At 34.9% G+C, this 14,574-nt stretch overlaps 1 protein-coding gene across 1 annotated transcript; it reads right to left on the bottom strand.

Annotated features, from left to right (window-relative positions):
* Positions 1-1,180: 1,180 nt before the first annotated feature.
* LOC134311240 (immunoglobulin lambda-1 light chain-like) lies at positions 1,181-13,282 on the bottom strand. The gene is made up of 5 exons (XM_062992844.1): positions 13,231-13,282; positions 12,788-13,095; positions 5,114-5,150; positions 2,080-2,400; positions 1,181-1,317 (listed from the first exon to the last, which is right to left on the bottom strand). The coding sequence occupies exons 1-5, from the start codon at positions 13,280-13,282 to the stop codon at positions 1,181-1,183; spliced, it is 855 nt and encodes a 284-aa protein (XP_062848914.1).
* Between the last annotated feature and the right edge of the window lie 1,292 nt (positions 13,283-14,574).

The following is a 14,574-nucleotide window of genomic DNA, read 5'->3' on the forward strand; positions in this document are numbered from 1 at the left end:
TCTCAAAGTTCATCATACAAATCTATATTGTCTATATAACTATATATAATTACAGGATAATTCAATGCACAGCTTATAATTTAATTATATTTAATAATAAGTGTATTGCATTATTATTATTACTATTTTTGTTAATCAGAAGTCACCAAACACAAACTTGGTCATATTACACTTGTTTGGTGTTAAAAAAAGCTGCCATGTCATGCAGTAATAATACCATAATAATACATTTTATAGCGTTTATTTATAGATCATACTGTATACACAAAGATGCAATCTATATATTTAACCCTCTACCCCAGCTTGAATGGTATTATAGTGATGTGTATAGAATAAAATATATATAAAATATACAAACAAAAGTCTCAGCAAACAGAAGATTTTTATTGATGCGTACAAGCAATATTGATAACAATTGTGACATTATTTTTTGTTTAAATGAACAAAAATTAGTTCTCTTGACAAATAATCCTCATGCACTAATATTCACCCACAGCCAACCATTAACAAGCTTCTGACGCCTCTCTTAAAGCTTCCAGCTGGTGGAGGTTTGATGGCCTTCGAGCTGTCTTTAAACTAAGCAATTTACTGTACTGCGTTTTGTAAATATAAACAAAACTATTTAGCCTGCAAAACACAAAAAAAAAACCTTTTTCTCCATTCTTGCTTGGTCGCTGTGGTCTGATTCTCATCTTCATTCTGCACCAAACATTTTTAATAGGACACAGATCTGGACTGCAGGCCCAACCAAAAAGAAGCATCTTTTATAAAATCTTAATTACTTTAAAACATAAACTGCTGGATTTATAAAAGAGAAAAATGTGTAAAATAGTCTAAATTCATAACATTAAAAAAGTCTATATATAATTATGCAGATGAACATGTTTTTTTGTCATCACATGAGATTTTATTATATGACTGGTGTTAAACTAAGCAAGTCTTAAAAGGTAGCACAAGAAGATGAACAAGTGGTTGAAAAGTAACAGATCTTATCAATACTTATTTTTAGATTGTATAGCTCTATTAAACTGTATTGTCATATTCAAAATATGCAAAAAAAAAGCAATAGAAAGAATGCTGAGCTAAGCAATGACTGACCTGATGACAGAAAATAAGCAAATAAATGTATAACAAGCTCTTTATGTTTGATGTTTGGATGATTTGATCAGTGAGTTTGTTCCTAAGGTGTTTTCTTGTCTGCAGATCTTCTCTTGCACAGTAAGACAGAGATGGTGCAGAAATATAGCAGGTTCTTCACCAGCAGCATCACATACGATACACTGAACAGATACCGACTGCGACTGAGCTCAGACGAACCTGCACAGGAATAAAAATCAGTAAAAAAACGAGAAATGTTCTGGAAATAAGACATTACATTTTAATATATGAAGACTTCATTTAGAACAGATTAACATACTGATATCTAATTAATCTATTACTGTAGCTATTTACAAATGTATATTTTCTAACTGTAAATCTTTAAATAAGACAATATTATATATGTACCAAAATTCTGCTTTATTTCTTCTTCCTGATCGGGCACGTATGGTTGGATGGGTTGGCAGGTTTTACCAGCATTTGATTTATCTTGATCTGTGTGAAATAAAATGATTATGGTTATGATTTAGGTTTTGATGTAAAAACACAATATATGTACCATACACTTTATTATCAAAAGTATTTGGACCTATCCATGAGCATGTTGGACATCCCATTTAAAAAACAAATGACCTCTATGTGATCTTTCTTACAAGACTATGAAGTATGTCTGAGGGAATTTGCGCCCTTTTAGTGAAAAGACCATTTGTATGGCTGGGCACAGTCATGCTAGAACAGGAAAGGGTCTTCCCTAAACTGTTGCTGCAAAGTTGGAAGCATATTTTTGTTTAATACACATGTTAGCAATTATTTTTGCTGACACACATAAATTAAAAAACTAAAATGGGTGTCCCAATACTTTTGTTCATATAGTGTCTGTGTGTGCTGTGTGATTGTATATGATACGTTGTCATAAAAATGATTATAAAAGTATATATAGGTATAGTGACAGTACATAACAGAGCAGATTTTCATTGTTACCTGGTGGAATATTAACACTCTGGTCATTCACACTGCTGTCATGTTCTACAGAGCAGATGAATTTATTCCTCCCCACTTTGTGCTGGTCTGTGATGAGAATGCTGGTGATGGAAACCTTCTGATCTTCATCTTTCTGCTCCAGCACCTCATCATCTTTCTCCGGCAGCTTCACTATTTTACCATTCTGGTCTTTCTTCCGCCATGTGAACCTCACCAGGTTTGGGAACATGTTGCTCGCTTGGCAGAGCAGAGCATGCTTTCCTTTTGAATGCTGGTTGGATACTGGGTATCCTGCCACATGAGGTGCTTTGACCTGGTTGTCTGTATTTAGAAAACACAAAATGCTTTAAACTGATGTTAAAATAAACATAATTAAAAATAACTTTTTTGTGGTGCACATATACATGCATAGGAAAAATATTTAAGTAAATATTATTTTTATTTTATTGTCACAGTGAACTCTAACAGTTAAAGCCTTTTATAATTTACTAAAAACTATTTAACTTAAAATAGAAAATGGTGGAAATAAAAAAAAGCTTTTTTTCTTATTAATTAATTTAAGGTAAATGCTTCATCCCAGTAAAATCCGTAGCAGATTCAAATAAATAAATAAATAAATGTGAATCTATTCTCATTAGTCATATGAATCAGCTCCACTTATAGCATTTACATTTACAGACCAAAGTGACTAACAATTCAAGCAATTAAGGGTTAAGGGTCTTGCTTAGGGGCCTAAATGTGGCCTTGGATGTAGTGGGCCTTGAATGTGTGTGTGTGTGTGTGTGTGTGTGTGTGTGTGTGTGTGTGTGTGTGTGTGTGTGTGAGAGAGGGAGAGAGAGAGTATGTGTGAACATCTTCATATCATCTCATTTTGTATTCTGTTATTCTGATTTGTAAAATTGTATTTTAGTAAAATTAAAAATGATTGAAGAAGTGGTGGTGCAGTGGTTAAAGTATTGGACTAGTAATCAGAAGCTTGCCCAGTTTAAGCCCCACCACCATAAAGTTGTCACTGTTAGGCCCCTGAGCAAGGCCCTTAACCTTAAATTGCTCAAATCGTGTTCAGTCATAATTGTATGTTGCTTCAGATAGAAACATCTGCTAAATGCCACAAATGTAAATGTAAATAACAAACAATAAAGAAATTAAAAATTTGTAAAGAGTTTACAATCATCAAAAAAGTTACAAACTAAATTACAAACTAAATTTTAATTAATGAAATTAAAAATATTTTAAAAAATTACAAAGATTAAATAGTTAAAGAAATTATAAACCAAGTGCATCTCTGAGAGATGTTGAGCTGAACTGATATAAAAACTGCAGGGAATAAAATCAGGCAGATCAGAATCGGTCAGATTTTAGTAACACAGGCTAAAATTTTTATGTCATTTTTCTGCTCATCATAAAAAACAAATCTGTTCTATAGTTTTATAGAGTTTTGTTTGTTATATCTGTTTTATCTGTTTTATGAGTGTGAGGCTTATATATGGTACTGAATATTTTAATGTGTTGCATTAATAAAGTTTAAATTAAAATGTACTTCATAAAATATTTACATCACATCCACCTAAATAAAATATATATAATTAAATATTATTAAATATATTATATATATTAAATATTATTATATATTATAATAAAATAAACATAATAAATATAATTTGTTTTTATTCTACATTGCAAAATTGTTTTTTTTCTTTGTAACATTTTACTTTTTTCTTTGTTTGGTAAAGCACTGATTTTCCGTTCAAATCTAATTTTGTTAGACAGGCTGATGGTCATTTTTATGTCAACTAAATCGACACTAGTCTATACAGATTATAAAATTGATAAAAAACTAACAAACTAACTAACTAAATAAATAAATAAATAAATAAACCCATTTATTATCAACACTTTTTAACCCTTTTAGGAATTATTCCAGCAGTTGATTAATGTATTTAGCCATAATTTACTAACTTTATTCATATTTGAATTAATATTATTAAATACAAATATAAATATTTATATAAAATATAAATATAGACGTTTTGTTGTAGTATTAGAAGTATTTGGTGTAGTTTATTTCTGAGTTATAATCTGATTAGACTAGTCATATTTATAAAGTAAAAAATATGTCATTAAAATGACAGATTTTAATGTGCACAAGTAGCTAAAAAATACAGCTGCATTTTAACAACAAGAATACACATAATAGATCAAAATAAAGCTGAATGAGGGAATAATGATATTTGATTTTTACCTTCACAAACATAATGTGGATCACAAAGAAAACTACAAAGCAGATTTTCAATCTCCCTGATTTTTAAATCATTCTTGCAAATGTGAGGCCATAAAAATATTGAGCTGTTAATACACAAAATTCTAACACGGCCTAAATTCAATTCTAACACGGTCATCAATAGACTGAGAATAGATACAAATCAAATTTTAGTACCTCATATAAAAGTGCTTCAGATTGGAATTAAAAATATCAGTTTTTTGTGCAATTTCAGCTCTTAACATAATTGTGTGGCTACATGTAACATGTTTTTGACTGATTCTGCATTAACAAGCATGTATTTGATTCAGATTTTTACATTATTTTTACATTAATAGATGAATATGTTTCTGATTTACAATGAATTATTATTATATTTTTTATTCTATATCTTTATGTAAACTTACAGCTACAAATATGAAACATTTTTGCTTTATTTTACTTTGAACTTTTGATTTATTTGAGTATAAAAATGAGAAGCTCATACCAGTGACGATTAATTGTGTTCCAGGTCCAAATGCTTTGTGTGTGTAGAAGCCGGAGTCACACTCAGAAACAAACTACATCAAATACTTCTGATACTACAACAAAACTTCTAATCTCTTATAAACTAAATATTCTGACTACTTGTTTAATAAGTGAGAAATGTAACAGATGGGAATTTTAACACTTTGTTTATTATATTTTAATATTAATCTAGTTAATTATGTAACAAGTTGGTGTTAAAGATTTTGAATATTTGTTTCTGGAACAAAATATAAAAACAATTCTTACCTGTAACATAAAGTGTTGTTCCTGAACCGAACACTTTCTTCCAAGTTCCCACAGCATGATGTTCAAGTACAAAAATCACTCCTTATACACCTGCTTCTCTTTTAAAGTTCATCATACAAATCTGTATTATTTATATAATTTTATATAATTACAGGAAAAGTCAATGTATACCTTATGTAAATATGTAACAATATGTTGTATTATTATTATTATTATTATTATTATTATTAAGTTAATGAGAAGTTATAGTCTGGAGTAAACACAAGTATGATCATATTACAATAATTATATTCTGATCTGCCACTGGGTGTAAAAAAAGCTGCCATGTTCTTATCAAATGTTACCACATCAATGTTGATCATGTGTGTGTGTGTGTGTGTGTGTGTGTGTGTTTGTGAATGATAGACGAATTACTAATTCTCATTATTGTTTATTAATGTCTGAAACTCTGAGACTTTGGTCTGTTTGTATGAGAGATAGTAATGAAGACTCATAAAAAACTCATGAACTAATTATTTCTACTAATAAAAGGATTTTAAGTCATGTTTTTCACTTTGGGAGTCAAACCCAGAACCTTCTCATTATGAGGCGACAGTACTACACACTTATTATTGCATATATAAGGAGGATCCACCAAAGGTGGAGGATCCACCAAAGGTCTGCCCTGAACCCTGATGAGTTGTGGCTCAACAACTCATGAGAGAATTGTCAATTATTTCAAAAACAAATTTTCTGCAAATAATTTAGGTCTTTCACCATCTACCATACATGATAGTGTAAAAGGATTCAGGACATCTGGAAAAATCTCAGTCCCTGTAGTTTGTTTGTTTGTTTATTAGGATTTTAACATCATGTTTTACACTTTGGTTACATTCATGACAGGAACAGTAGTTTCTCATTACACAAGATTCATCATTACACAAGGTTATATCAAACACAGTCATGGACAATTTAGTGTCTCCAATTCAACTCACTTGCATGTCTTTGGACTGTGGGAGGAAACCGGAGCACCCGGAGTAAACCCACATGGACACGTGGAGAACATGCAAACTCCACACAGAAAGGACCCGGACCTCTCCACCTGGGGATCAAACCCAGGACCTGTAGTAAAAGAACAGAAACCACTACTGAATTCGTGTGACCTTCAATCCCTCAGACAACATTGCATGAAATAAATATAGCCACATGGGTTTTGGAGTACTTCAGAAAACTGTTGCCACTTAACATAGAACATCGCTGCATCAAGAAAAGCAGTCTTAAACTTTATTACACAAATAAAAAGCCAGACATCAGTTCTGTGCAAAAACGCCTCCAAGATCTCTGGGCTCATCTCTGTCATGGTATGGGGTTGCCTCAGTGCCCACTTGCATAAGTGTGAGGGTATCATTGACACAAAGGCTTATAGTGGGATTTTAGAGAGACACATGCTGCCATTGAGGTGACATGATAGGAGACAAGGTGACAAGGCAGTAAGTGATTGGAGCTTTGTCGATTTTGTATACACTTGTTTGTCGTTATTAATGTGGTAAACTGTGCACCATACATGTACATGAGAAAGTGTGTTTTGATTGTGGTTGAAACTGTTGAGTTTTTGTACAGGGTTCTCAGCTCTGATCTCACTGTGTAGTCCCAGCAGGCACAGTAATATGTTGCTGAATGTTCAGTCTTTACTGCAGGGATTATTAAAACCAACTTATTATTTGCTGGTCTTTCTGATAGTAAGAACTCAAACCCATTATCATTATGGCGTTTTCCATCATCAATATCCACATACTGAACTCTCTTTAAAGCTTCACCGTCTTTCTTCTGGTACCAGTAAATGTACCATCCACAGTCTGAATATCTACATTCTATCTTGACAAACTTGTTGGCAGCTTTAGTCATTAAAATCCTCTGATGCAGCTCAGCAGCGCTGGCCACTTCTGAAAAATAAAACAGCTTTATGTTAGTGAAATAAAAACTGTGTTACATTTAGTTAATTCAGTCCTCAAAAGTACAGAAGCTGAGAAATAAAAATAATAATACCAGCAGAAATGAGGATAATGAGCATTAATAACTGCAGTGAGAGATGCATGGTGACTATCAGACGATGTTTACAGATGTTGGAAATGCACCAGCAGATACTGGTTATTAAATGCATGTGCATGGGAGGTCATTGTACCGTTTACTCCTCCTCATCTGCTCAGTGTTCCTTTTATAATAATCTGATCTTGCATCCACACTGTGCAGTCAGTTATTCTACATTCCACAGAGTATCAAACACACTATAATGAGATTAATGAAGTTGTAATGAATGTTAGTATGATGACTTTGTAATGAAAATGAGCAAATAAAAAAAGTAAAAAATAATGAGGGCGGCTCAGTGACTCAGTGGGTGGCACTGTCGCCTTACAGCAAAAGGTTCTGTGTTTGATTTCCAGGTGGAGGTTGCATGTTCTCCCCATGTTTGTGTGGGTTTCCTCCAGGCGCTTCGATTTCCTCCAACAGTCCAAAGACGTACAAGTGAGGTGAACTGGAGATACAAAATTGCCCTAAGTGTGTGTGTGTGTGGTGATAAAACACACAATGAATGAAAAAAAAAAAATGACAAAAAAGAAAAAAATGACAAAAAAAACGTCATCATCATAAAATGTTGTATAGTAAGTAAAACAAAAGGCCATAAAACCTCTAAGAGGTTTTCATTAAACCACCACTGTAAGATTCCAGGTGCATCTTAAACTAATAACTAATTTTTCCACTCATCAAAATAAGCTTTTGCACTTTTTTATTAAAAAGAGACTCGATGTGTTTAGTAAAAAATCATATCAGGAAAAAAACATTTATACTGACTCAGATTCCACCTGCACATTTACATTTAAACTGTGCACAAGAAGTCCATGATTATTCCAGCATTCTGCACCACTGTGCTGCTCAAACAACTTTTTAAGAACCGTAAAGTAAGTGATAGAAGCAGATTGTATAGACTGATAATTGTCAGATTTTGTATACACTTGTTTTTCTTTATTAATGTGGTAAACTGTGCACCATGCATGTACATAAGAAAGTGTGTTGTGATTGTGGTTAAAACTGTTGAGTTTTTGTACAGGGTTCTCAGCTCTAATCTCACTGTGTAGTCCCAGCAGGCACAGTAATATGTCGCTGAATGTTCAGTCTTTACTGTGGGGATTATTAAAACCAGTTTATTATCTGTTGGTCTTTCTGACTGTAAGAACTCAAACCCATCTTCACTACGAAGTTCTCCATCCCTGATATCCACGTACTGAACTCTCTTTAAAGCTTCACCGTCTTTCTTCTGGTACCAGTGAACATAATTATAACAGTCTGAATATCTACATTCTATCTTGACGAGCTTGTTGGCAGATTTAGTCATTAAAATCCTCTGATGCAGCTCAGCAGCACTGGTCACTTCTGAAAAATAAAACAGGTTTATGTTATTGAAATAAAAACTGTGTTACATTTACATTACATTGAATTCAGTCCTAAAAAAGTACAAATAATAAAAAATTAAAGTGTGAGATAATAATAACAACAATAATAATACCAGCAGAGATGAGGATAATCAGCATTAATAACTGCAGTGAGAGATGCATGGTGACTATCAGACGATGTTTACAGATGTTTGAAATGCACCAGCAGATACTGGTTGTTAAATGCATGTGAATGGGAGGTCATCATACCGTTTACTCCTCCTCATCTGCTCAGTGTCCCTGTTATAATAATCTAATCTTGCATCCACACTGTGCAGTCAGTTATTCTACATTCCACAGAGTATCAAACACACTATAATGAGATTAATGAAGTCACAATGTTAGTACGATGACATTGTAATGAAAATGAGCAAAAAAAAAAATAATGAGGGCAGCTCAGTGGCTTGGTGGGTGTCACTGTCGCCTTACAGCAAGAAGGTCCTGAGTTCGATTGCCAGGTGGAGCGATCTGGGTCCTTTCTTTGTGGAGTTTGCATGTTCTCCTTGTGTTTGTGGGGGTTTCCTCCGAGCGCTTAGATTTCCTCCCACAGTCCAGTGTGTGTGTGTGTGTGTGTGTGTGTGTGTGTGTGTGTGTGTGTGTGTTTGTTTGTGCAGTGGTAAAACTAATGAATGAAAAATTTATCACACAAAAAAGAAAGAATCCCACCTGCACATTTACATTTAAACTGTACACAAGAAGTCCATGATTATTCCAGCATTCTGCACCACTGTGCTGCTCAAACAACTTTTTAAGAACAGTAAAGTGATAGAAGCAGATTGTATAGACTGATAATTGTCAGATTATGTATACACTTGTTTTTTTGTATTAATGTGGTAAACTGTGCACCATGCATGTACTGTACATAAGAAAGTGTGTTGTGATTGTGGTTGAAACTGTTGAGTTTTTGTACAGGGATCTCAGCTCTGATCTCACTGTGTGGTCCCACACCCAGCAGGCACAGTAATATGTTGCTGAATGTTCAGTCTTTACTGTTGGGATTATTAAAACCAGTTTACTATCTGTTGGCCCCTCTGATTGTAAGAACTTAAACCCAGGATCATTACGGTGTTGTCCATCCCTGATATCCACATACTGAACTCTCTTGAAAGCTTCACCGTCTTTCTTCTGGTACCAGTGAACATAATAGTCACAGTCTGAATATCTACATTCTATCTTGACGAGCTTGTTGGCAGATTTAGTCATTAAAATCCTCTGATGCAGCTCAGCAGCACTGGTCACTTCTGAAAAATAAAACAGGTTTATGTTAGTAAAATAAAAACTGTGTTACATTTACATTACATTGAATTCAGTCCTAAAAAAGTACAAATAATAAAAAATTAAAGTGAGATAATAACAACAACAACAACAACAATAATAATACCAGCAGAGATGTGGATAATCAGCATTAATAACTGCAGTGAGAGATGCATGGTGACTATCAGACGATGTTTACAGATGTTTGAAATGCACCAGCAGATACTGGTTGTTAAATGCATGTGAATGGGAGGTCATCATACCGTTTACTCCTCCTCATCTGCTCAGTGTCCCTGTTATAATAATCTAATCCTGCATCCACACTGTGCAGTCAGTTATTCTACTGTACATTCCACAGAGTATCAAACACACTATAATGAGATTAATGAAGTCACAATGTTAGTATGATGACATTGTAATGAAAATGAGCAACAACAAAAAAATAATGAGGGCGGCTCAGTGGCTTGGTGGGTGTCACTGTCGCCTTACAGCAAGAAGGTCCTGGGTTTGATTCCCAGGTGGAGCGATCTGGGTCCTTTCTGTGTGGAGGTTGCATGTTCTCCTTGTGTTTGTGGGGGTTTCCTCCGAGCGCTTAGATTTCCTCCCACAGTCCAGTGTGTGTGTGTGTGTGTGTGTGTGTGTGTGTGTGTGTGTGTGTGTGTGTGTGTGTGTGTTTGTGCAATGGTAAAACAAATGAATGAAAAATTTATCACAATAAAGAAAGAATCCCACCTGCATGTTTACATTTAAACTGTTCACAAGAAGTCCATGATTATTCCAGCATTCTGCACCACTGTGCTGCCCAAACACTTTTTAGAAACTGTAAAGTGAGTGATAGAAGCAGATTGTATAGACTGATAATTGTCAGATTTTGTATACACTTGTTTTTCTTTATTAATGTGGTAAACTGTGCACCATGCATGTACATAAGAAACTGTGTTTTGATTGTGGTTGAAACTGTTGAGTTCTTGTACAGGGTTCTCAGCTCTAATCTCACTGTGTAGTCCCAGCAGGCACAGTAATATGTTGCTGAATGTTCAGTCTTTACTGTGGGGATTATTAACACCAGTTTACTATCTGTTGGTCCCTCTGATTGTAAGAACTCAAATCCATCATCATTACGGCATTCTCCATCATCAATATCCACATACTGAACTCTCTTGAAAGCTTCACCGTCTTTCTTCTGGTACCAGTGAACGTAATTATAACAGCCTGAATATCTACATTCTATCTTGACGAGCTTGTTGGCAGCTTTAGTCATTAAAATCCTCTGATGCAGCTCAGCAGCACTGGTCACTTCTGAAAAATAAAACAGGTTTATGTTAGTGAAATAAAAACTGTGTTACATTTAGTTAATTCAGTCCTCAAAAGTACAGAAGGTGAGAAATTAAAGTATGAGATAATAATAATATAATAACAACAATACCAGCAGAGATGAGGATAATCAGCATTAATAACTGCAGTGAGAGATGCATGGTGACTATCAGACGATGTTTACAGATGTTGGAAATGCACCAGCAGATACTGGTTGTTAAATGCATGTGAATGGGAGGTCATCATACCGTTTACTCCTCCTCATCTGCTCAGTGTCCCTTTTATAATAATCTGATCTTGCATCCACACTGCGCAGTCAGTTATTCTACATTCCACAGAGTATCAAACACACTATAATGAGATTAATGAAGTCACAATGTTAGTATGATGACACTGTAATGAAAATGAGCAAATAAAAAAAGTAAAAAATAATGATGGCGGCTCGGTGGGTGGCACCTTACAGCAAGAAGGTCCTGGGTTCGATTTCCAGGTTGAGCAGTCTGGGTCCTTTCTGTGTGGAGTTGGCATGTTCTCCCCATGTTTGTGTGGGTTGCCTACGAGGCTCAGGTTTCCTCCCACAGTACAAAGACTTGCAGGCAAGTAAACTGGAGATATTAAAAATGCCCCTAAGTGTGTGTGTGTGTGTGTGTGTGTGTGTGTGTGTGTGTGTGTGTGTGTGTGTATGTGTGTGTGTGTATGTGTGTGCATGTCCGTGTGGTGATAAAACACACAATGAATTAAACAATAATGACAAACAAGAAAGAACAGGAAAACAAAAAACCTTTAGCATAAAAAAATGTTGTATAGAAAGTAAAACAAAAGGGTGTAAAACCTGTAAGAGGTTTTCATTAAACCGCCACTGTAAGATACCAGGTGCATCTTAAACTAATAACTAAAAGATCAGAAAAAAAAACATTTATACTGACTCAGATGGTAATAAACTCATGACCTCTCTCTCTCTCTCTCTCTCTCTCTCTCTCTCTCTCTCTCTCTCTCACACACACACACACACACACACACACACACATTGCAGTAGCTAGTACATAATCAACTTAGCAAACTACAGTAAAACTGCAGCATTTATTTTTGTTTATATCACTGATCACTTATCACTTGAGTTACTTACTTACCCCTGTTGGCAGTTTACAAAGACCAATCCACCTGTCTACTGTCATATTTTTAGTAAGTGGGAGGAAAGCAGAGTGCCTGAACTTAAGCCTTGCAGACACATATTAAATTGTGCTGAAATCCTTTCAGATAAAAAGTGAATGCTGTTTTATCAGATTTCATATAAAATGTACATACAGAGTCAGCGTGACAGCCGAGTCAGTGATGAGAAACTAAATGTGAATGTGTTCCTGCCATGCAGCAAGAGTTTACATGTGGTGCCGGACCCACCATGACCTTGACCAGTAAAAAGCAGTGAAAATACATAAATAAAACAAAAGAAAATAGCAGATTTTAACAACCAGAGTGGATTTTTTTCCCTTTTGTGTTTTAATAAAATTTATTTTTCTTGGTGATATTTAATAACCACTTAAGGACTCAAGGTGATAAATTATGCACTCTGTATAAGACACTGTGTTTGATTGAGGTTGCAGCTAGAGTTTCTGTACAGGGTTCTCAGCTCTGATCTCACTGTGTAGCCCTGCACCCAGCAGGCACAGTAATATGTTGCTGAATGTTCAGTCTTTAAATCAGGGATTATTAAAACAAACGTATCTTTTGCTGGGCTCTCTGATCTCAAGAAATCAAAACCAGGATCATTATCATGTTTTCCACCAGTAATGTCCACATACTGAACTCTCTTTAAAGCTTCACCTTCTTTCTTCTGGTACCAGTGAATGTAATATCTACAATCTGACGGGAAAGTACATTTTATTCTGGCGAGTTTGGTGGAAGATTTAGTCATTAAAATCTTCTGATGCAGCTCAGCAGCACTGGTCACTTCTGAAAAGTAAATAAAGCAGAATAGAGCAGAGCTGAATTAACAATGTATAATAAAATAATGCAAGAAATACAATCTGTTATACATGTTAACATAAGAAGAAACAGACTGCACAAATAGAGACAAAACTTAACCTGTGCATATCTGGAAAATTACCACCAAAATCACTTGTAATGGAAGATGCATGGTGACTGTAAACTGGTGTCTGAAGTTCTTGGAACTGCACCAGCAGATAATGGGTGCTGAATGGATATTTGAATGGGAGGTTACAGGTTAGTTTACTCCTCCCTCTGTTCTTCTGCTCTCTCTTTGGTTTATGAAATGTATAAATATATAATGTTGAATATTAATCACATACATTTTATTATATGAACCCCAATTCACACAAAATATCCTCATACTGTTGCAATCCCAGTTGTGCAACCGATAGGTTTAATGTTGGCATCTAGTTACTTTCTACACACTTTAGGGTGGTTCAGGTTTTTAGGGTGTCTGTGTTGATTTTACAGGTACTGTTCCACTTCCCATAATCATGCAGTAGATGGATTGGCTGCTTTTTTGGCTGTTGTTAAAAGCATTAAACCCACAACAAGAAATCATACACATGAAACACATCAGTCCAGCATACTGTGGTAAAAATGCTGCATGTTTCTATCAGGTGTTTACATCATGATCGGCTATGTCTGAAGGGGAATGGCCGAACAAACTGTATTTGACATCATGCATGAATTCTAACATGAATTAGCTGTATTATACAGTATTTACAGATGTGTAATTAACATCCCACTGAGATTGTCTTTACTGTACGTGTGTAATATAATCTACAGGATTCCTTATCACTAATGATGAATTACATTGTAATATTGTTCTGGTCAGGAACTGATCAGACAGGTCAGCTGGGTACGTCTATAAACTTTTTACATTTACATTTACATTTTCAGCATTTTGCAGACGCTTTTATCCAAAGCGACTTACACAATGAGCAATTGAGGGTTAAGGGCCTTGCTCAGGGACCCAACAGTGGCAACTTGGTGGTGGTGGGGCTTGAACCGGCAACCTTCTGTTTACTAGTCCAGTACCTTAACCACTGAGCTATCACTGGCCCTGATAGCTCAGTGGTTTTAAAATCTCATTCTACATAAAATGAATAGTGGCTGCTGGAGGAAGAGTTGTGTGTGTACAGAAAAGTGATAGCTCAGTGGTTAAGGTACTGGACTAGTAAACAGAAGGTTGCCGGTTCAAGCCCCGCCACCACCAAGTTGCCACTGTTGGGTCCCTGAGCTAGGCCCTTAACCCTCAATTGCTCACTGTGTAAGTCGCTTTGGATAAAAGCGTCTGCTGAAAATGTAAATGTACAGCTTTTGTTTATTACATTTATTGTGAAATTTATTTAAAAAAAAACAACAAGTTATTAATGAGGGATATAAATACTTATGGTTTGTTGATTTTTTACATTTTTGTCTACTTTATTTTCTTGT

The sequence above is a fragment of the Trichomycterus rosablanca genome, chromosome 4, assembly GCF_030014385.1.
Source record: "Trichomycterus rosablanca isolate fTriRos1 chromosome 4, fTriRos1.hap1, whole genome shotgun sequence".
Classification (NCBI taxonomy): Eukaryota; Metazoa; Chordata; class Actinopteri; order Siluriformes; family Trichomycteridae; genus Trichomycterus; species Trichomycterus rosablanca.